At 44.8% G+C, this 24,099-nt stretch overlaps 1 protein-coding gene across 1 annotated transcript in view; it reads left to right on the forward strand.

Moving 5' to 3' along the window:
• Positions 1-24,099, forward strand: part of hip1r (huntingtin interacting protein 1 related) — a 64,881-nt gene that overhangs the window by 29,843 nt on the left and 10,939 nt on the right. The window contains exons 17-29 of the mRNA XM_084324164.1: positions 2,900-2,936; positions 6,129-6,239; positions 6,991-7,185; positions 9,072-9,219; positions 10,765-10,851; positions 12,085-12,192; positions 15,021-15,157; positions 15,994-16,104; positions 16,861-16,919; positions 17,235-17,265; positions 19,358-19,420; positions 20,734-20,834; positions 23,111-23,216. Coding sequence (XP_084180290.1) covers positions 2,900-2,936; positions 6,129-6,239; positions 6,991-7,185; positions 9,072-9,219; positions 10,765-10,851; positions 12,085-12,192; positions 15,021-15,157; positions 15,994-16,104; positions 16,861-16,919; positions 17,235-17,265; positions 19,358-19,420; positions 20,734-20,834; positions 23,111-23,216 — 1,294 coding nt within the window. The remainder of the gene's footprint in view (positions 1-2,899; positions 2,937-6,128; positions 6,240-6,990; positions 7,186-9,071; positions 9,220-10,764; positions 10,852-12,084; positions 12,193-15,020; positions 15,158-15,993; positions 16,105-16,860; positions 16,920-17,234; positions 17,266-19,357; positions 19,421-20,733; positions 20,835-23,110; positions 23,217-24,099) is intronic.

The following is a 24,099-nucleotide window of genomic DNA, read 5'->3' on the forward strand; positions in this document are numbered from 1 at the left end:
AACAGCCCCCACCCTTGCGCTGATTTACTCTCCTCTATTCTTCACCAGCCCCCACCCTTGGACATCCTTGATCCTCTACCTTCACGCACCTGTTGGGAGTTTGCAATCACCTCGGGAGAGTACATAGGTTGCAGACTCCCCTCCAGTCCTTGTCGGGTCGTTCTGTGTTCTGGACTCTGTATCTGTATCTATGTTCACTCTGTGTTCATGGAGTTCTGTACGGTTACCATCCTGTACATTACCATCACCAGCCATCACCACCTGTCGCCGTTTGCCTGGAGTGGGACACCGTCTTCGCTCTCTAATTCTCTACGGGAGGTTTTCCAGCGTTCCCACTCCAGACGTCAAAGCGGCACGCCATCACTCCCGATTCCACGGGAGGAAGGCGTCTCTTCGTGATCCTCGTTCCTGGGGTGAGGCTCGTCGTCGCTCCCTAGTATTCCGCGGGAGGACGGCGTGTTCCCATCCCGGTCCCCTGGGACCCCCTTTGTTCTGCGCTGCCCGTCTGCAGCTTCCGAGGAGGAGGAGGAGGATCTCCGTGCCCGGCGCCCGCTGTCGGGCCCCTGTCCCCGTGCCCGGCCTCCGCCGTCGGAACCCTGTCCTCATCCCTGTAAGCAGCTCTGGCCCTCGCCCTGTCCAAGGCCTTAACCCTGTTCTCTGTCCCTGTCTCCAGCCCGCCTCTCCGGGCCTCTGTCCCTGTCCCCCTCTCCAGTGCCCCTGGTCCTGGCCCTGACACTTAGCCCTGGTCCTTAGCCCTGGCCCTTAGCCTTAGTCCCTTAGCCTGTTCGCCTCTTAAAGGCACAGTGCCGCATTTTCCATATTTCCTTGACTCTAGTGTTTTTGTGTTTTCCCTTAAAGGGACTGTGCCTTTTTTTGTTCTATAATAAATATTTGCCCTGTTTTGGCTTACTCTCATACCTGTCTTGTGTTGTGCGATTGGGGTCGGTTACAAACCATAACAGTACGACCCGACCAGTCGACGACCCCAGCCAGCACAGACAGTGTATGTGAGTTAGCCTCGTTAGCTCCCCTGTTAGCTACCCTGTTCCCCACAGCTAGGACTGTCCTTCCAGCTAGCTTGTTCTCCTTTGCTAGTCCAGCCCTGTCTGCTAGCCTAGCTCCGGCAGCTAGCGTAGCCTCTATGCTAATGTAGCAGTACAGCTAGCATAGGCCCTGTAGCTAGCAATGCTCTGGCAGCTACCCAGTCCCTCTGCTAGCCCCACTTTAGGTGTAGCTTCCCCTGCTAGCATGGCCCAGTTTATTTCATATGTTTTGGCTAATTTTGATTTAAATTGTATAATTCCCATTTTAAAATGTTTTACCATGGTATGTTTGGTATCTTTTTTTTCAGCACAGCCTCACATATATGACCTGACAGTTAGTTTTCATATTGTATAATACTGTATATACTGTATACTGCATAATGTACAACACAAAACACAAATCGGATTGAGAAAAAGTGTTATTTTTAGTATGAACCAATGCAAACATATCAAATCAAGGATATAAAACAGTGGAAATGCACCCTCAGGTAGCATATTTACATAAACAAAAGAGAACAGATCAGAATTCAATTTGCAAAGCATTATTTTCTCCATACACAGGTAATAAACACAGACGAAATTTTGATTCTCAACTGGAAATGATCACCAGCATGCTTTTTTTAACAAAAAGTCAGTAAAGGTAATTTTTTTTTACAAAGAAAAGTAAAAAAAAATGTTTTACAGTAAAAAAAGTTAAAAATAACTAAATAATTAAATTGTGGGATATTCAATATACATATATACAGTACACATATGACTAGAGTGCAGTCATATAGAGTGCAGGATGCCTGAGGTGTATCCAAAAAAAATATTGCACCTGTCAAACTGTAACGCCTTTTGACAGGTGTTACCTGTGTATACGTGGCATGGGGGTCTAGCTGCGGTCCTGGGGGTCTGCACGGCATGAACCGGAGGGGCTGAGGGGCTGGATCAGGATCACTGTCGGTCTTCCAGGGCGTCTGATCTCCTGCCTGATCTCCTGCCTGGGCTGGACGTCTTGGCCTGGCCTGGGTTGTCCTGCGTCGGCCTGGAGCAGGCTGCTCATCATGTCTGCACATAAATGGCACACACATTGTACATATAAGACACTGCTCATACAACACACACACACACACTGTATATACACTCAATATTCCATTCTGTATATATTGCGTACAAAGTCTGCCAAACCTAGTAATAAGGGTTAGGGTTAGGGTTGGCTTGGGCACGCCCTGCCCCCCTAGATGTCCCAGGCAAATCATTGCTGTAGACAATGACATGTAAAAATACATTATTTTCAACTTTTATGAACAGAGTAATAACTAAAACAAAAGCACTAATAATAATAATAATAATAACAATAATAATAAGTATCTCACCTGTCTTGGTTAGCCTCCTTCCATGTCTCACTGAACTGGTTGAAGGCAGGGCTCCTTCTGCTCCTTGCTCCTCCTCACTGGATCGTCAACGTTAGCACATGGATAGCTCAAACTACTACTACTAAAACGTCTACTAATACTACTACTACTGCTACTACAACTACTACTACTGCTACTACTACTACCACTACTATTACTGCTAGTACTGCTACTACTACTGCTACTACTACTGTTATAAAAGTCGAACTACTAACTACTAACTGTCCGACAGAAATTATCTAGTGGACGAATTGTGCAGGCTTGTTCTACTCTTTTTTTCTGGCAGTAACTTCCGCCTCCTTCGTCACTTCCTCCCAATGTTTTCCGTTTCATTCTAGCACAAAAAATGGCCAAGATATTGATAAAAATGTAACGCATGTAAAATTATATCTGGCACATTTTACGCGTGCGTAAATGTTTATTTAGCATCGAATTGAAATGATCCTGGTTGAGTCATAGAGAGGCGGAGGCCCTCAGGGCTCAGCTACAGCAGCAGGTAGGGACCGTTACGTTAGCCAATCAAACGTCTCCTAGGGAACACGGGTATGGACTGTTAGCCAATCAAACGTCTCATAGGCAGGTATGGACTGTTAGCCAATCAAACGTCTCATAGGGAACACAGGTATGGACTGTTAGCCAATCAAACGTCTGATAGGGAACACGGGTATGGACTGTTAGCCAATCAAACGTCTTGTAGGGAACAACACAGGTATGGACTGTTAGCCAATCAAACGTCTTGTAGGGAACACGGGTATGGACTGTTAGCCAATCAAACGTCTCATAGGGAACACAGGTATGGACTGTTAGCCAATCAAACGTCTCGTAGGGAACACAGGTATGGACTGTTAGCCAATCAAACGTCTCATAGGGAACAACACAGGTATGGACTGTTAGCCAATCAAACGTCTGATAGGGAACAACACAGGTATGGACTGTTAGCCAATCAAACGTCTCGTAGGGAACACAGGTATGGACTGTTAGCCAATCAAACGTCTCATAGGGAACAACACAGGTATGGACTGTTAGCCAATCAAACGTCTGATAGGGAACAACACAGGTATGGACTGTTAGCCAATCAAACGTCTTGTAGGGAACACGGGTATGGACTGTTAGCCAATCAAACGTCTCATAGGGAACACAGGTATGGACTGTTAGCCAATCAAACGTCTGATAGGGAACAACACAGGTATGGACTGTTAGCCAATCAAACGTCTCATAGGGAACACAGGTATGGACTGTTAGCCAATCAAACGTCTCCTAGGGAACAACACGGGTATGGACTGTTAGCCAATCAAACGTCTCGTAGGGAACACGGGTATGGACTGTTAGCCAATCAAACGTCTTGTAGGGAACACAGGTATGGACTGTTAGCCAATCAAACGTCTCCTAGGGAACACGGGTATGGACTGTTAGCCAATCAAACGTCTCATAGGGAACACGGGTATGGACTGTTAGCCAATCAAACGTCTCGTAGGGAACACGGGTATGGACTGTTAGCCAATCAAACGTCTCGTAGGGAACACGGGTATGGACTGTTAGCCAATCAAACGTCTGATAGGGAACACGGGTATGGACTGTTAGCCAATCAAACGTCTCATAGGGAACACAGGTATGGACTGTTAGCCAATCAAACGTCTCATAGGGAACAACACAGGTATGGACTGTTAGCCAATCAAACGTCTCATAGGGAACACAGGTATGGACTGTTAGCCAATCAAACGTCTCGTAGGGAACACGGGTATGGACTGTTAGCCAATCAAACGTCTGATAGGGAACAACACAGGTATGGACTGTTAGCCAATCAAACGTCTGATAGGGAACAACACAGGTATGGACTGTTAGCCAATCAAACGTCTTGTAGGGAACACAGGTATGGACTGTTAGCCAATCAAACGTCTCATAGGGAACACAGGTATGGACTGTTAGCCAATCAAACGTCTGATAGGGAACACGGGTATGGACTGTTAGCCAATCAAACGTCTCATAGGGAACACGGGTATGGACTGTTAGCCAATCAGACGTCTCATAGGGAACACGGGTATGGACTGTTAGCCAATCAGACGTCTCCTAGGGAACACGGGTATGGACTGTTAGCCAATCAAACGTCTGATAGGGAACAACACAGGTATGGACTGTTAGCCAATCAAACGTCTTGTAGGGAACACGGGTATGGACTGTTAGCCAATCAAACGTCTCGTAGGGAACACGGGTATGGACTGTTAGCCAATCAAACGTCTCATAGGGAACAACACAGGTATGGACTGTTAGCCAATCAAACGTCTCATAGGGAACACAGGTATGGACTGTTAGCCAATCAAACGTCTTGTAAGGAACACAGGTATGGACTGTTAGCCAATCAAACGTCTCATAGGGAACAACACAGGTATGGACTGTTAGCCAATCAAACGTCTTGTAGGGAACACGGGTATGGACTGTTAGCCAATCAAACGTCTCATAGGGAACACGGGTATGGACTGTTAGCCAATCAAACGTCTCATAGGGAACACGGTTATGGACTGTTAGCCAATCAAACGTCTCATAGGGAACACGGGTATGGACTGTTAGCCAATCAAACGTCTCATAGGGAACACGGGTATGGACTGTTAGCCAATCAAACGTCTCATAGGGAACACGGGTATGGACTGTTAGCCAATCAAACGTCTCCTAGGGAACACAGGTATGGACTGTTAGCCAATCAAACGTCTGATAGGGAACAACACAGGTATGGACTGTTAGCCAATCAAACGTCTGATAGGGAACACGGGTATGGACTGTTAGCCAATCAAACGTCTCCTAGGGAACACAGGTATGGACTGTTAGCCAATCAAACGTCTTGTAGGGAACAACACAGGTATGGACTGTTAGCCAATCAAACGTCTTGTAGGGAACACGGGTATGGACTGTTAGCCAATCAAACGTCTTGTAGGGAACACGGGTATGGACTGTTAGCCAATCAAACGTCTCCTAGGGAACACGGGTATGGACTGTTAGCCAATCAAACGTCTCATAGGGAACACAGGTATGGACTGTTAGCCAATCAAACGTCTCATAGGGAACACGGGTATGGACTGTTAGCCAATCAAACGTCTCCTAGGGAACACGGGTATGGACTGTTAGCCAATCAAACGTCTCGTAGGGAACACGGGTATGGACTGTTAGCCAATCAAACGTCTCCTAGGGAACACGGGTATGGACTGTTAGCCAATCAAAAGTCTCATAAGAAACATGTACAAGAGGACGTCCAATGCTACGTATACATCTGCATATAACCCATTTAACTCTGTATGCTAGCATGTATAATAATGCTGTATATACAGTATATATGTATTCTTACTGTATATACGTATATACATATATGTACACACATCTGTCTGTCCATACCTGCATATAATGCTTTTTACATATCTGTAGATACTATATCATCATTGGTTTTTGACACAGACGCCTGTTAGCTAGATTATTATTATTTTTTAAACCAGTGACGTTTCCCCAATAGCGTTTTAAATTTAAGAGGGTAATTGGAGCGAGGCATTAAATGAACAACATTAAAAAATTAAAAAATACAAATTATAATAATCATTGTTATTATTATTGTTTTTACCAAGATCTTTGAAATGCGGGACATTGTTTCATTTTCGGTACTGTCTCGCAAAATGTGGGACGTGTGGTCACCCTGCTTGTCTTTCAGCTTGCCATCAACGCGGAGCAGAAGTTGGAGATTGACCGGCTGAGGCGGGACTTGGACCAGGCCCGGGCGGACGCCTCGCATGCGAACAGCGCCCTGCAGAACAAAGAGATGGTGAGAAGTTCTCCAAACCGTCCACATCTCTTTGTCCCGGACGTCTCTTTATCCAAGTCTCGGTCGCGACAGTGGCTCGGGAGGTAGAGCAGTCGTCTGGTAATCCGGAGGTTCGATTCCCGCTCCTCCCGGCCAGGCAGCGTGTCAAAGTGTCCTTGAGCAAGACACTTAACCCCCTAACTGCTCCCGATGAGCAGGTCGGCACCTCGCACGGTCGCCTCCGCCGTCGGTGTGAGAACGTGTGAGTGAATGGGTAAAAATGTTGAGGAAACAAAATTGTAAAGCGCTTTGGATAAAAGCTACTAGGTGTGTAACGGTACACAAAAACCACGGTTCGGTACATACCTCGGTTTTGAAGTCACGGTTCGGTACGGGGTTTTCGGTACAGTGGGGGACAGTTTGGCTTTCCATGTTCCACTCAGGGGTGATGTAGTGTGCAGTAACTAATTTAGTCGCAGGGCTGTCAACGAATATTCTATATTGAAATTACTGATCGATTTGTAAAGAAAAAAATATATAATAATAATTATATTAGATTGTGAAAGAAACAGCCCCTGGTGAGCGGTCGTTAGTGGTTAACATACCGTTGTATTAGTTCGGTACACAGCCGGTACAGTACGGTACACGCTGAAACGGTTCGGTACGGATATGTGTGCCTTTACACCCCTAAAAGCTGCTATATAAAATGCAGCCAATTAACCATTTATTTACCATTCACCGGTCGTAATGCTTGCCCGCCTCTGCTCCCCAGACGGGCTCCCAGATGAGCAGTGCCATGGCGGGCCTGCAGGCGGAGAGGGAGGCGCTGGTCCGCTCGTCCAGGGAGCAGGAGGCTGAGGTCTACACTCTGAGGCAGCAGGCCCAGCGTCAGCAGGGCTCCCTGGACAAGGAGAGGCAGAGGAGCAACAGGGAGCTGGGGGCTCTGCAGGCGCAGCTTCAGCAGCAGGTGTGTGTGATTGTTTATTTGTTTATTTTATGGATCCCCATTAGTCTACTCTACACCCATGGGTCTCGTTTTATAAATGTGTATTGGTCGGCGGCTACGTGGTGCAGTGGGCAAGGCGCTCACCACCAATGCAGGAGACGCTGGGTTCGAGCCCAGCTCTCTGCATTGCATTCAGCTTTGCTGGTCGTTCACACTAATACATTTGGCAGTGTTAGGGGGTGGGAAACTGATGGGTGGGGATCGGACGTTGTGGACAGCGACTCCTACAAGTCGGTTGGTGCGCCTGCGCAGTAGAATCAGGAAGCGACGGGGGCGGGGCTCCTCCAAAGCGCAGACCCCAGACGCTGAACGATCACGCTGCGCAGGTGAAAAGATGCGACGGCTGCCTCCTCGAGTATCGGAGGGGACTCGTGCAATGTATGACTTAGTCCACATTGCAGCCGGCTTGTGGGAGGCAAGAAACAGCGTTCGAGACAGGGGAGGGTTGAATTGGAAGATACGAAAATTGGGATGGGAGAAAAATAGAAAATGGGAGAAAAAGTGGATAAAAAATAAATAAAATATGCATGATCAAGTTCAACAACGTGTGCTTTTACGTTGAACTTACGCGATGCATTAACACATTGGGTGCTAACGATGAATGACGAATTATTGCTCGGTTGCCACCACTCTAATCAATGAGAGGACGAGCACATTTGCGAACGCTTAAACTATATCTTAAATTATGGCTATGGGTCTAATACGCCCGTCGCTTATCAATGACTTGCTTGCAGTCAACATGTACGAAACGGATTGTTTTTTCATCAGTACATTTCCGTTTTATACCGTTTTGAATACGAGCATAGTTTTGGAAGTTTCTAGAAAGAAAAAAAGATTCTGCAGTAATAGCCATTTACTGGAATACACACAACACGTTGTCATTTTCCTGCTGATTTATGAATAGTTTTCAAATAAACGCTAGATTATCGATAGTATATGTGTACTTATGCACGCTAGAGAAGCGGGCTGTGCCGTGCCTGGCGCTAACGTTACGCACACACCGTACACACACAGGAGACACGCTGCGATGGCGGTGATGGGAACATCTGATTACCCCAATACTGGTCAAATAAAGTCCTTACCTCAGATCAGATGTTCTGCAAAAAGATTAATCCAATTCCTGATCGCCATTCCAAATATCGATCGCGTTTATTGATCCAACGTTATACCTCGAAAACACATAATCGATGCTTCTTCCAGTGCCCTCAGTGGATGCAATAGTCTCAGCTAGGGATGTCCCGATCACGTGATTTTCCGAAGATCGGGATCCGAAAAAAAATTAAAAATAAAAATCTGGACTTTTTTTTTAAATAAAGAAAATTATTCAACAAACATGTTCACGTCTTAAACTCATACAGAGGCCTTAGTTTTGGTTTTAAATTGCATATCATCATTCATTTATTTATTGTCACACAGAGCAGAAGAATTTTGCCAAAACAAACGCATTTCCTTTGATTTAATTATACATCAAATGATTTATGTCAAGGATTGCAATGCCTCGCTTGAATGAAAGTTAACTTTTCACCTGGATAACGTGAATGTAATGTGAGAAATTGGGATAAAAAAAAAATATATACGATTTTTAAATATTTTTTATTTATTTTTTTGATCGGATCGGGAAAGATCTGTATCGGTAGATACTCAAAATCACATGATCGGGATCGGATCTGGAGCAAATAAATGTGATCGGGACATCCCTAGTCTCAGCCATGCCTCAGAAGTCAAATGTGGAGCCCGGAGTTTTTTTTTCTGATGCATTGGCACAGATTTCTCGTCGTTGGCACCCAATGTGTTAAGTGTGGGGTCCCCAAATAATAACGTGAGTTACCTCACCTGGCTGTTCCCAGACCTGCCGTGAGAGCCAGCTGGCCCAGAAGCTGCAGGAGGAGCAGTTCTGTCTGCTGCAGTGTGCGGTGGTCGAGGCCGAGGGCATCATCCTGGACGCAGTGGCCAAACTGGACGACCCCATTCACGTGCGATGTACCAGCACCCCTGGTGAGGCCCTGTCTGTCTGTCTGTCTGTCTGTCTGTCTGTCTGTCTGTCTGTCTGTCTGTCTGTCTGTCTGTCTGTCTGTCTGTCTGTCTGTCTGTCTGTCTGTCTGTCTGTCTGTCTGTCTGTCTGTCTGTCTGTCTGTCTGTCTGTCTGTCTGTCTGTCTGTCTGACTGACTGACTGACTGACTGACTGACTGACTGACTGACTGTCTGACTGACTGACTGACTGACTGACTGACTGACTGACTGACTGACTCACTCACTCACTATCACCCACTGTCTCTCAATGTCTCACTCACTATCACTCTGTCAACCTGTCCTCTCTTCCCTCCTCTCTGTCCTCTAGACCACCTGATCAACCTGTCCTCTCTGTCCTCTAGACCACCTGATCAACCTGTCCTCTCTTCCCTCCTCTCTGTCCTCTAGACCACCTGATCAACCTGTCCTCTCTTCCCTCCTCTCTGTCCTCTAGACCACCTGATCAACCTGTCCTCTCTGTCCTCTAGACCACCTGATCAACCTGTCCTCTCTTCCCTCCTCTCTGTCCTCTAGACCACCTGATCAACCTGTCCTCTCTTCCCTCCTCTCCGTCCTCTAGACCACCTGATCAACCTGTCCTCTCTCTTCCCTCCTCTCTCTCTGTTCTCTAGACCACCTGATCAACCTGTCCTCTCCTCCCTCCTCTCTCTCTGTCCTCTAGACCACCTGATCAACCTGTCCTCTCTTCCCTCCTCTCTGTCCTCTAGACCAGCTGATCAACCTGTCCTCTCTTCCCTCCTCTCCGTCCTCTAGACCACCTGATCAACCTGTCCTCTCTTCCCTCCTCTCTGTCCTCTAGACCACCTGATCAACCTGTCCTCTCTTCCCTCCTCTCTGTCCTCTAGACCACCTGATCAACCTGTCCTCTCTTCCCTCCCCTCTGTCCTCTAGACCACCTGATCAACCTGTCCTCTCCTCACTCCTCTCTGTCCTCTAGACCACCTGATCAACCTGTCCTCTCTTCCCTCCTCTCCGTCCTCTAGACCACCTGATCAACATGTCCTCTCTTCCCTCCTCTCTGTCCTCTAGACCACCTGATCAACCTGTCCTCTCTTCCCTCCTCTCCGTCCTCTAGAGTCACCTGATCAACCTGTCCTCTCTTCCCTCCTCTCTGTCCTCTAGAGACCACCTGATCAACATGTCCTCTCCTCCCTCCTCTCTCTCTGTCCTCTAGACCACCTGATCAACCTGTCCTCTCTTCCCTCCTCTCTGTCCTCTAGAGTCACCTGATCAACATGTCCTCTCCTCCCTCCTCTCTCTCTGTCCTCTAGACCACCTGATCAACCTGTCCTCTCTTCCCTCCTCTCTGTCCTCTAGAGTCACCTGATCAACCTGTCCTCTCTTCCCTCCTCTCTGTCCTCTAGACCACCTGATCAACCTGTCCTCTCTTCCCTCCTCTCTGTCCTCTAGAGACCAGCTGATCAACCTGTCCTCTCTTCCCTCCTCTCTCTCTGTCCTCTAGACCACCTGATCAACCTGTCCTCTCTTCCCTCCTCTCTGTCCTCTAGACTACCTGATCAACCGAGCAGAGATCACACTGGGATCCATTGACAAAATGCAACAGAGCCACATGGCGTACCTGGGGAATAAGAATGGTGGGTAAAGCGTTTGTGTTCAAGTTTCAAGTTTGTTTCTTATTTGTCGTAATAAAATACAGAATACTTTATAATGAAATGCTTTTATTTTTCTGTATGAGCCCCCGAGAGTGTGCTTCATACAGTAATAGATACAAAAAGTTTAAAAAAAAGAAAAGTAAAAGGTATGTAAAATAAAGGAGTGTTCAGTCAATATACATATTATATACAATATACAGAGTAAAATGAGTAACGGGTACAATGCAGAAATGAGATGAGGTACAAAACTTAGGGTGCAATGAGGTGTGAATGTAGTGCAAATCTCTTTAATAATAGATCAATATAAAGTGTGTTAAAGTGAGTGGTAAGGTGAGTGTTTGTTTAAAGTGAGTGTGTACATGTGGATGTGTGTGCTGTGAGTGTAGATGATGGGTTGTTACATAGTGTCATTGTGTGTGTGTGTGTGTGTGTGTGTGTGTGTGTCCTTGTTTTCCTATTGTTGTCGGGACCAATTGTCAATGAACCAAGTGATGAAAACAAAAACGGTCTTTGTCTTTGTGGAGACGCTGGCTGGACCCCCTACGAGATAAAGCAGCTATTTTAAGGGTTAGGAGCGCACCGCTGTGACGGAAGGGTGCGCTGCATTTACAACACGAGACAAAACGAGAGCCACGCGGCACGATAATGTTTTTTTATCTCCATTGTCTTGTTTTCATGACCCTGGGAAGAAGAAGACGCCATTGTACCTGAAATGTAAACTGGATTAAAAAACCCTTTCACTACCACACTACAGAAGGTTAACCCTTTACTATCGGTTAACCGTCTGTAGTGTGATAGTAAAGGGTTAACCTTTTGCAGTGTGGTAGTGGAAAGGGTTAACCCATGCTGTCGTGTGGCCGTGAAAGGGTTAACCTTCCGTATTGTCACGGTGAAAGGGTTAACCGTTTGGTAGTGCGGCGGTGAAAGGGTTAATCGTCCAGCGCTTCTATAAACACCCCTCGGCCACCTGTCACTCAAATAATAGGAGCGGCATCAGCAGCAATAGACAGATATGCTGTGTGTGTGCGTGTGTGTGTGCGTGTGTGTGTGTGTGTGTGTTCTGAGGTTAATGTGTGTGTGTGTGTGTGTGTGTGTGTGTGTGTGTGTGTGTGTGTGTGTGTGTGTGTGTGTGTGTGTGTGTGTGTGTGTGTGTGTGTGTGTGTGTGTGTGTGTGTGTGTTCTGAGGTTAATGTGTGTGTGTGTGTTTCTCTCTAGACGCCAGCGGTTTGCTGAGAGCAGTGACTCAGTTTTCACACATGGCTGCCGACACCATCGTCAACGGAGCTGCGACCTCTCACTCTGCCCCCACCGACCAGGCTGACCGTGAGACACACACACACACACACACACACACACACACACACACACACACACACACACACACACACACACACACACACACACACACACACATTAACCTCAGAACACACACACACACACACACACTCTGCCCCCACCGACCAGGCTGACCGTGAGACACACACACACACACACACACACACACACACACACACACACACACACACACACACACACACACACACTCTGCCCCCACCGACCAGGCTGACTGTGAAACACGCACACGCACACACACACACTGGCACACACACTGGCACGCAGTGGCTCGGGAGGTTGAGCAGTCATCTGGTAATCCGAATCTTCCCGGTTCAATTCCCGCTCCTCCTGGGCAGCGTGTCGTTGAGCAAGACACTTAACCCCCTCACTGCTGCCAGTGAGCAGGTGGGCACCTTGCCGTCGGTGTGCGAGTGAACAGGGGAATGTGAGGAACAAACATTTTAAAGCTTTTTGTGTGTATTGTTTTTATTGACCTATAGTCCATTCATGCTGAGTGAATCAGTTCCCCCTGCAGCCACATTTGTGTATTCAAAAATGTTTGGGGGAATTAACTGATAGAAAATGTATAGAATCCAAGGGGCGGCTACGTGGCGTAGTGGGCAAGGCGCTCGCCACGAAATCTGGAGACGCTGGGTTCGCCTGTTCGAGCCCAGCGCTCCACATTGCTTTCAGTTTAGCTGGTCGTTCATACTAATACACATTGGCAGTATTACGGGGAGGGAAACTGATGGGTGGGGATCGGGCGTTGTGGACAGCGACTCCTACAGGTCGGTTGGTGCGCCTGCGCAGTAGAATCAGGAAGTGTCGGGGGCAGCGTGAGCCTCCCACGCGTTACTCCTCGCCACTGAGAGATCGAGCTGCGCAGGTGAAAAGATGCGACGGCTGTTACCTCAAGTACCGGAGGGGACTTGTGCTATGTATGACTTAGTCCACATTGCAGCCGGCTTGTGGGAGGCAAGAAACAGCGTCCGTGACAGGGGGGGGGTTGAATTGGATGATACGAAATTGGGATGGGAGAAAATATCGAAAATGGGAGAAAAAGTGGATAAAAAAAAAGAAAATTAATCGAATCGAATCGTGGTCAAATGAAGAGATTTCATGATGCATTGAATCGTTGCCTGAAGAATCGTAATCGAATCGAATCGTTGTGAGGTTGCATCGTTACACTCCTACCATTTATACATTCTTATAGGATGAGTAGAGAGCTTTTTACAGGGATGTTACCGGCTTATTGTAATTCATTCATTGTCTTGTCTGTCTGTATGTAGCTAGTAGCTACTGACCAGAGCAACATGTATTTCCCTTGTGGACAATAAAGGACATTTACATTTACATTTAGTCATCTAATATCTAAGAAGCTCTGTCCCGCCTCCTCCTCCTCTCTGTCCCTCCTCCTCCTCTCTGTCCCTCCTCCTACTCCTCTCTGTCCCTCCTCCTCCTCCTCTCTGTCCCTCCTCCTACTCCTCTCTGTCCCTCCTCCTCCTCCTCTCTGTCCCTCCTCCTCCTCCTCTCTGTCCCTCCTCCTCCTCCTCTCTGTCCCGCCTCCTCCTCCTCTCTGTCCCTCCTCCTCCTCCTCTCTGTCCCTCCTCCTCCTCCTCTCTGTCCCGCCTCCTCCTCCTCTCTGTCCCTCCTCCTCCTCTCTGTCCCTCCTCCTCCTCCTCTCTGTCCCTCCTCCTCCTCCTCTCTGTCCCTCCTCCTCCTCTCTGTCCCTCCTCCTCCTCTCTGTCCCTCCTCCTCCTCTCTGTCCCTCCTCCTCCTCCTCTCTGTCCCTCCTCCTCCTCTCTGTCCCTCCTCCTCCTCCTCTCTGTCCCGCCTCCTCCTCTCTGTCCCTCCTCCTCCTCCTCTCTGTCCCTCCTCCTCCTCCTCCTCTCTGTCCCTCCTCCTCCTCCTCTCTGTCCCTCCTCCTCCTCTCTGTCCCTCCTCCTCCTCCTCTCTGTCCCTCCTCCTCCTCCTCTCTGTCCCTCCTCCTCCTCTCTGTCCCTCCTCCTCCTCCTCTCTGTCCCTCCTCCTCCTCCTCTCTGTCCCTCCTCCTCCTCTCTGTCCCGCCTCCTCCTCCTCTCTGTCCCTCCTCCTCCTCCTCTCTGTCCCTCCTCCTCCTCCTCTCTGTCCCTCCTCCTCCTCCTCTCTGTCCCTCCTCCTCCTCTCTGTCCCTCCTCCTCCTCTCTGTCCCTCCTCCTCCTCTCTGTCCCTCCTCCTCCTCTCTGTCCCTCCTCCTCCTCCTCTCTGTCCCTCCTCCTCCTCCTCTCTGTCCCTCCTCCTCCTCCTCTCTGTCCCTCCTCCTCCTCTCTGTCCCGCCTCCTCCTCCTCTCTGTCCCTCCTCCTCCTCCTCTCTGTCCCTCCTCCTCCTCCTCTCTGTGCCTCCTCCTCCTCCTCTCTGTCCCTCCTCCTCCTCCTCTCTGTCCCTCCTCCTCCTCTCTGTCCCGCCTCCTCCTCCTCTCTGTCCCGCCTCCTCCTCCTCTCTGTCCCGCCTCCTCCTCCTCTCTGTCCCGCCTCCTCCTCCTCTCTGTCCCTCCTCCTCCTCCTCTCTGTCCCTCCTCCTCCTCCTCTCTGTGCCTCCTCCTCCTCCTCTCTGTCCCTCCTCCTCCTCTCTGTCCCTCCTCCTCCTCTCTGTCCCGCCTCCTCCTCCTCTCTGTCCCTCCTCCTCCTCCTCTCTGTCCCTCCTCCTCCTCCTCTATGTGCCTCCTCCTCCTCCTCTCTGTCCCTCCTCCTCCTCCTCTCTGTCCCGCCTCCTCCTCCTCTCTGTCCCGCCTCCTCCTCTCTGTCCCGCCTCCTCCTCCTCTCTGTCCCGCCTCCAGGTTTGACAGACGGCTGTCGGGACTGTTCCACAGAATGTCTCCAGTTCCTGAAGGACCTGAAGCGAGACTCCACCCTGCAGAGAGCGAACCCAGCCGCCACGCGCTACAACATCCAGCGCATCCTCAGCTTGGGACAGGTCAGGGGTCAAAGAGGGTCATGACCCTTTATTTATAATTTATTTTGGGGGTGAACGGGTGAATGTGAGCCACAAGTTGCATGAAAGCTGTTACACAAATGCAGTCCATTTACTATCGTTTGTTCATCAGAGGATTGCGTGACTGTGTGGAATGTGATGGACGCGTCTCTACTTCCTGTTTGTGACGGACGCGTCTCTACTTCCTGTTTGTGACGGACGCGTCTCTACTTCCTGTTTGTGACGGACGCGTCTCTACTTCCTGTTTGTGACGGACGCGTCTCTACTTCCTGTTTGTGACGGACGTGTTTCTACTTCCTGTTTGTGACGGACGTGTTTCTACTTCCTGTTTGTGACGGACGCATCTCTACTTCCTGTTTGTGACGGACGCGTCTCTACTTCCTGTTTGTGACGGACGCGTCTCTACTTCCTGTTTGTGACGGACGCGTCTCTACTTCCTGTTTGTGACGGACGCGTCTCTACTTCCTGTTTGTGACGGACGCGTCTCTACTTCCTGTTTGTGACGGACGCGTCTCTACTTCCTGTTTGTGACGGACGCGTCTCTACTTCCTGTTTGTGACGGACGCGTCTCTACTTCCTGTTTGTGACGGACGTGTCTCTACTTCCTGTTTGTGATGGACGCGTCTCTACTTCCTGTTTGTGACGGACGTGTCTCTACTTCCTGTTTGTGACGGACGCGTCTCTACTTCCTGTTTGTGACGGACGCGTCTCTACTTCCTGTTTGTGACTGACGCGTCTCTACTTCCTGTTTGTGATGGACGTGTCTCGACTTCCTGTTTGTGACTGACGCGTCTCTACTTCCTGTTTGTGACGGACAGGAGCTGCGCCCCCGAGGGCGGGACGTCTTGAAGGAGGAGCTGGGAGACATGGTGGACAAAGAGATGGTCGCCACGTCTACGGCCATAGAGGAGGCTGTGCTGCGCATGGATGTAAGAACACATGTTCACTCACTCACTCACTCACTCACTCACTCACTCACTCACTCACTCACTCACTCACTCACTCACTCACTCACTCACTCACTCACTCATTCATTCACTCACTCACTCACTCACTCTAACATGAAACTGTAAAACAAAGTGACATGAATGGTTATGAGAGTACAGAGCGCTAACAGAGAAGGCATTTTCTTCTGAAATTAGAACAAGTTTAAAAAAAAAATCTATTTGTCACATTATAAAGTATGTGTACATTGCAGTGAAATGCTTGGTTCTACTTCATACAATATACAATATACAACCTAAAGTACAAAATGCTAACTTTTTTAAATGCAAAGATTTGGTTTGGATGTGAACCTTTAGCCATAAGAGAATCACTTGAACGAGTTTGATAGAATCCAGAATTACAATTCAACATTGTTGTAATGTTTACACATAAATGCATGTTTACATATAAATTCAGACACACATTTAGAATCTTTATTTATGTCCACATAAAGACGATGTTTAAAGGACACAAATATTATCAGTGCACTTGTACGTTGTGGGTTATTCTGATACATTCGTGCCCAAATTGACAAGTTACACACACACACACATGGATGATGAACCTGATACACACACGCACGCACACACACACACACACACACACACACACACACACACACACACACACACACACACACACACACACACACACGATCAGGCTGGCTTCACAATACCGTTTCAATATCTGGTCTTTCTCAGGAGATACTGCAACAGACCAGGAGAGACACGTCTGGCTTAAAGATGGAGGTCAACGAGAGGTCAGGAAGACACGCAGTACATCATGTTCTCTTCAGTGTCTCTCTTTTTATTGCTTATATTTATTGTAATACTACTATATACTATATACTATAACTGACCCTCATCTGTTTACACAGTTTATTTTTCTCATATTATTATATTCAGATCTAATTCTATTGCCTATGTCTTTCTACTATTACCCTGCCCATACCTGTACCCGCCCTCCCCCCTCCCCCATGCTGCTATGATGCCCAAATTTTGCCCAAGGGATCAATAAAGGAATATCTTATCCCATCTTGTCTTGATGTCCTCTCCCTGTGTCCTCTCTCTTGCAGTATCCTTGGCTCGTGCTCAGATCTGATGAAGGTAAGAAGCCTCTGTGTTCAAACTGTTTCAGATTGAAAGAAGAACCTTTTGATGTGTGATCGTGATGCTGCCCGTATCAGAATGAACTCTAGTGAAGTTATAGTGTTCCTTTGTTTTGTTTTTTGTATGTACCAATTACTATAGAGATATACCATAGTATGTATTACTATAGAGATATACCATAGTATTTATGTGGTGGAACCACAGCGATTCACCTTCAAGTTCTATAATATTCCACTATAGAAATACTATGGTGGTGATGAATCACTATAGTATTACTGTGGTAAATCACTATAGTATTACTGTGGTAAATCACTATAGTATTACTGTGGTAAATCACTATAGTATTACTGTGGTAAATCACTATAGTATTACTGTGGTAAAAAAAATTACTATAGTATTACTGTGGTAAATCACTATAGTATTACTGTGGTAAATCACTAGTATTACTGTGGTAAATCACTATAGTATTACTGTGGTAAATCACTAGTATTATACTGTATTACTGTGGTAAATCACTATAGTGTTACTGTGGTAAATCACTATAGTATTACTGTGGTAAATCACTAGTATTACTGTGGTAAATCACTAGTATTATACTGTATTACTGTGGTAAATCACTATAGTGTTACTGTGGTAAATCACTATAGTATTACTGTGGTAAATCACTAGTATTACTGTGGTAAATCACTATAGTATTACTGTGGTAAATCACTAGTATTACTGTGGTAAATCACTATAGTATTACTGTGGTAAATCACTAGTATTACTGTGGTAAATCACTAGTATTATACTGTATTACTGTGGTAAATCACTAGTATTACTGTGGTAAATCACTAGTATTATACTGTATTACTGTGGTAAATCACTATAGTATTACTGTGGTAAATCACTAGTATTACTGTGGTAAATCACTAGTATTATACTGTATTACTGTGGTAAATCACTATAGTATTACTGTGGTAAATCACTATAGTATTACTGTGGTAAATCACTATAGTATTACTGTGGTAAATCACTAGTATTACTGTGGTAAATCACTATAGTATTACTGTGGTAAATCACTAGTATTACTGTGGTAAATCACTATAGTATTACTGTGGTAAATCACTAGTATTACTGTGGTAAATCACTATAGTATTACTGTGGTAAATCACTAGTATTATACTGTATTACTGTGGTAAATCACTATAGTATTACTGTGGTAAATCACTATAGTATTACTGTGGTAAATCACTAGTATTACTGTGGTAAATCACTATAGTATTACTGTGGTAAATCACTATAGTATTACTGTGGTAAATCACTATAGTATTACTGTGGTAAATCACTAGTATTACTGTGGTAAATCACTATAGTATTACTGTGGTAAATCACTAGTATTACTGTGGTAAATCACTATAGTATTACTGTGGTAAATCACTAGTATTACTGTGGTAAATCACTATAGTATTACTGTGGTAAATCACTAGTATTACTGTGGTAAATCACTATAGTATTAGTGTGGTGAATCACTATAGTATTAGTGTGGTGAATCACTATAGTATTACTGTGGTAAATCACTATAGTATTATTGTGGTAAATCACTATAGTATTACTGTGGTAAATCACTATAGTATTATTGTGGTAAATCACTATAGTATTACTGTGGTAAATCACTATAGTATTACTGTGGTAAATCACTATAGTATTATTGTGGTAAATCACTATAGTATTATTGTGGTAAATCACTATAGTATTACTGTGGTAAATCACTATAGTATTACTGTGGTAAATCACTATAGTATTATTGTGGTAAATCACTATAGTGTTACTGTGGTAAATCACTAGTATGACTGTGGTAAATCACTATAGTATTACTGTGGTAAATCACTATAGTATTACTGTGGTAAATCACTAGTATTACTGTGGTAAATCACTAGTATTACTGTGGTGAATCACTATAGTATTTGTGTGGTGAATCACTATAGTATTTGTGTGGTGAATCACTATAGTATTTGTGTGGTGAATCACTATAGTGTGTATGAAGAAAGGAACACTGTGTTGTTGTTGTATGGATGGGTGACATCACCTCCATGTCCTCCCCCTGCAGGCCATCCACATGCTGGTGACGTCTGCCACAGACCTGCAGAAGGACATCGTGGAGGGAGGCAGGGTGAGCTGCTGTGATGTCACTGCTGTGATGTCACTGACACAACATGGCTACTGGTCACTGTGACTGAACACACCTTGTGCACCGAGAGGCCTTAAAGAACACACAATGAGAAGCTTTCCCACTGAAGATATAGCCTTTAACCCTTTCACTACCACACTACAGAAGGTTAACCCTTTCACTACCACACTACAGAAGGTTAACCCTTTCACTACCACACTACAGAAGGTTAACCCTTTCACTACCACACTACAGAAGGTTAACCCTTTCACTACTACACTACAGAAGGTTAACCCTTTCACTACCACACTACAGATGGTTAACCTTCTGTAGTGTGGTAGTGAAAGGGTTAACCTTCCGTATTGTCACAGTGAAAGGGTTAACCATTTGGTAGTGTGGTAGTGAAAGGATCCCTTGGCATCTCTCACCATGAACACACCTGGTTTTAGATCAAAGCTTTGTTGATCAACTAATCAGGATCACCTGCACCAATTAACTCCTGACAAACAACACCTGTACTGTTTTTTAATGTTAGAAATTAATGTAGCGCTGGATTATTTATTGACACATGAGTAGTGAAACATAGACAAACCAGACGTAGCCTAAAAACTTGCTCCAACAATTAACATAAACAATCACATTTACAATCACATTAACATACACATTTACAATACCATTTACATTTACAATAACATTTACAATAACATTTACAATACCATTTACAATACATTTACATTTACATTCACATTCACATTTACGGGGGAGACGGGGAGGCAGAGCAGTCGTCTGGTAATCGGAAGGTTCCCGGTTCGATCCCCGCTCCTCCCGGGCAGCGTGTCGATGTGTCCTTGAGCAAGACACTTAACCCCTAACATGCTCCCGGTGAGCAGGTCGGCACCTCGCCTGGTCGGTGAGTGAACGGGTGAATGTGAGGAACAAAACTGTATATAAATATATAAATGCCTCCCTCACAGTAATCACTGTTAGGTCACAGCAGGAGTCTCCTTCACAGTAAAGGTCACAGCAGGAGTCTCCTTCACAGTAAAGGTCACAGCAGGAGTCTCTCCTTCACAGTAAAGGTCACAGCAGGAGTCTCTCCTTCACAGTAAAGGTCACAGCAGGAGTCTCTCCTTCACAGTAAAGGTCACAGCAGGAGTCTCTCCTTCACAGTAAATGTCACAGCAGGAGTCTCTCCTTCACAGTAAAGGTCACAGCAGGAGGCTCTCCTTCACAGTAAAGGTCACAGCAGGAGTCTCTCCTTCACAGTAAATGTCACAGCAGGAGGCTAACAGACGACACTCCTGTTTCTCCACCAGGGGGCGGCATCTGTACAAGAATTCTACGCCAAAAACTCCCGTTGGACAGAGGGGCTGATATCCGCCTCCACGGCTGTGGGCTGGGGGGCAACGCAGATGCTGTGAGTCCTGTCCTGTCCTGTATAATGTGTACTAGGGCTGTCCCCGACTAAGGATTTGGATGGTCGACTAGAATTGGCCAAAATTTGCCGTTAGTAGACTATTGGTCGACTTAAAAAAGAAAAAGAAAAATATATAATTTTTTTTTTTTTTTTTTTTATCATTCCATTTGGGCTGTGGGGGTGCTTAATGTCTGAAGGAGTCGACTGAAGGCTTCTTGTCCTCTGCAAAAGCATGCAATTGGTCCACTGATGGATACATCTTGATATTTGTCTAGTATAGTGTGTTCATTAGATGGGTGAAATCCTCTTTCAGTGCCTCTGTGCCTCTTTTCGTAGGCAGTTAGCCTCTGGTATGCGTGCCATTAGCGTTAGCCACGCTTCTATGCCTCTTTTCTTTTGAAAAAAATGTTAAAAAAAAAAAATTTAATTTATTTATTTTTATTATATTCGACTAAGAGGTTGGCCAGTCGACTACGGCCCCTTTCGACCGATTAGTCGACTAATCGATTAATAGGGGTCAGCCCTAATGTGTACTGTATAATGTGTACTGTGTAATGTGTACCAGTGGCGGCTGCTGACCAAATTTCTTGGTGAAGCACAAAATTATTATATTATATTATTAAATTATATTTTTTAAACATCCCCAACGCTGCAACACCCCCATTCCTCCCAGGTGTCAGGCTCCTCATTCGCTTCCATTCATTTTGGGGACCATGTTTAAATATCATACTTCTGGAGTATAAACAAACTATACTGCTGTGACGATTTCAATAAAACAGACCATTCTGAGTCAATGGTACAGGAAAACTGTACATTGGAATATTGGTAAACATATCAATGTCAATCCCATTGTCCCGTGGGATTATGCAAAGTTGCAGGGCGGGGCTTAGATGACTCAAATAGCCTATTTTGATTGGATAATAGAATAAAAATATCAACCTGTGCAGGGAAAGTTGCACTTGAGTGATTGACAGCTAGCCATTACTGACTGCAGGCCTGATCAGAGAGCTCAGAGCTGTCACTTTTGGCCATTTTTGAAAAAAAAAAATTCACTGGCATTTTTTTTACAGAGGAAAACATTTCTAATAAAATAATAATAATAATAATAATTAAAAAAATATATATATATGTAAATTTATAATAATTATGAATTATGAGTGAATTTGTGTTTCACGTGTTGTCATGGAATAACCTCCACTGATGTGTACTGTGTACTGTACAGATGCAGCACTGAAAAATCGAACCTCTGCTGTATACTGTGTACTGTGTATAAGGCTGTTTCCCCGAAGCCTGTTTTTGGGATTCGAACTTCGTCAGGGTTTTTCGAACGAACGTTCAAACCTTAGTTTTTAATTAAGAAAATATATATATAAAATAAAAAATTGTTTATGATATTTTTATTTATAATTTATTTTTTTTATCCTCAAACTAAATCCTCAATTTGAATAAAGTGATTAATCTGATTAAATGAGTTTTTTTTTTATTTTAATTTTTTTTATCAACTTTCCAGCCCCAGCCCAACTAAATCAATTAAATCAACTTTCTTTAATGAATATAACTCATCAGGTTTTTTTTTATACTATAATATTAGTGTAGCCTAATCTTTATCTGCAACTGTGCAGAAAAAACCCATTGGTTTAAACAGAATTAATAGAAAAAAATATATAAAAAATTAAATAAATAAATAAATAACTTTTTATTAAAAATAAAAAATTCGAATGTTGATTTCGAATGCCAACGTAACGAACGAAGGTTCGAACGTTCGAAGGTTTGGGCTCAGCCCTAACTGTGTACGGTGTACGGATAGGGCATACAGACCCTCATTTGCACCTTGATTTACACTGCCTACTTGCTCATTATGTGTATACTCAGAGTTAATAATTATGTTATATTTTTTATACTGCCTATTTGTACTTTTCCACTGTACTATAATTGTATTACCTGTCGTATGGTCTCCCTTGCAAAAGAGATCTTGTATCTCAATGGGACTTCCTGGTTAAATAAAGGTTAAATAAAAAAATAAAAAAATAAAAAAAAAATAAAGGAATATCTTATCTTATCTTATCTTATACCACAGGCCACACAGACGCTGTAAGTAGTGTACTGTACTGTATACCACAGGCTATAGGTACTATACTGTATACCACAGGCCATAGAGTATCCAAGAAAAGTCTGAACACACAGACTAGGATGTTATTTATCATGCATTGTTATTACAATGTGATGTGTGCAAAACAGACGTTTGTAAATGAACATGTCTCCATCCGGTACGCCAGAGAGTCAGCTGATCGGGTTGTGACTGACCAGGGAAAATACGAGGAACTCATCGTCTGCTCACATGAAATTGCTGCCAGCACTGCCCAGCTAGTCGCTGCCTCAAAGGTACAAACTAACTCTAGTCGACTCAGGTCAACTCAAACTAACTCTAGTCGACTCAAACTAACTCAAACTAACTCTAGTCGACTCAAACTAACTCAAGTCAACTCAAACTAACTCAAACTAACTCTAGTCGACTCAAACTAACTCAAACTAACTCTAGTCGACTCAAACTAACTCTAGTCGACTCAAACTAACTCAAACTAACTCTAGTCGACTCAAACTAACTCAAACTAACTCTAGTCGACTCAAACTAACTCAAGTCAACTCAAACTAACTCAAACTAACTCTAGTTGACTCAAAACTCAAACTAACTCAAACTAACTCAAACTAACTCAAGTCAACTCAAACTAACTCAAGTCAACTCAAACTAACTCTAGTCGACTTAAAACTCAAACTAACTCAAGTCAACTCAAACTAACTCAAACTAACTCAAACTAACTCAAGTCAACTAAAACTAACTCAAGTCAACTCAAACTAACTCTAGTCGACTCAAAACTCAAACTAACTCAAGTCAACTCAAACTAACTCAAACTAACTTTAGTCAACTCAAACTAACTCAAGTCAACTCAAACTAACTCAAACTAACTCAAACTAACTCAAGTCAACTCAAACTAACTCAAACTAACTCAAGTCAACTCAAACTAACTCAAACTAACTCAAGTCAACTCAAACTAACTCTAGTCAACTCAAAACTCAAACTAACTCAAGTCAACTCAAACTAACTCAAACTAACTCAACATTTTCTCAATCTTCATTTAAACACAAACAAGCACAACATATTTAATGTCCAATGTACAGTATTCAGTGTATTTAATGTACAGTATTCAGTGTATTTAATGTACAGTATTTAGTGTATTTAATGTACAGTATTTAATGTACAGTATTC

Source organism: Notolepis coatsorum (assembly GCF_963971535.1).
Source record: "Notolepis coatsorum genome assembly, chromosome: 11".
In the NCBI taxonomy this organism is placed as follows: domain Eukaryota; kingdom Metazoa; phylum Chordata; class Actinopteri; order Aulopiformes; family Paralepididae; genus Notolepis; species Notolepis coatsorum.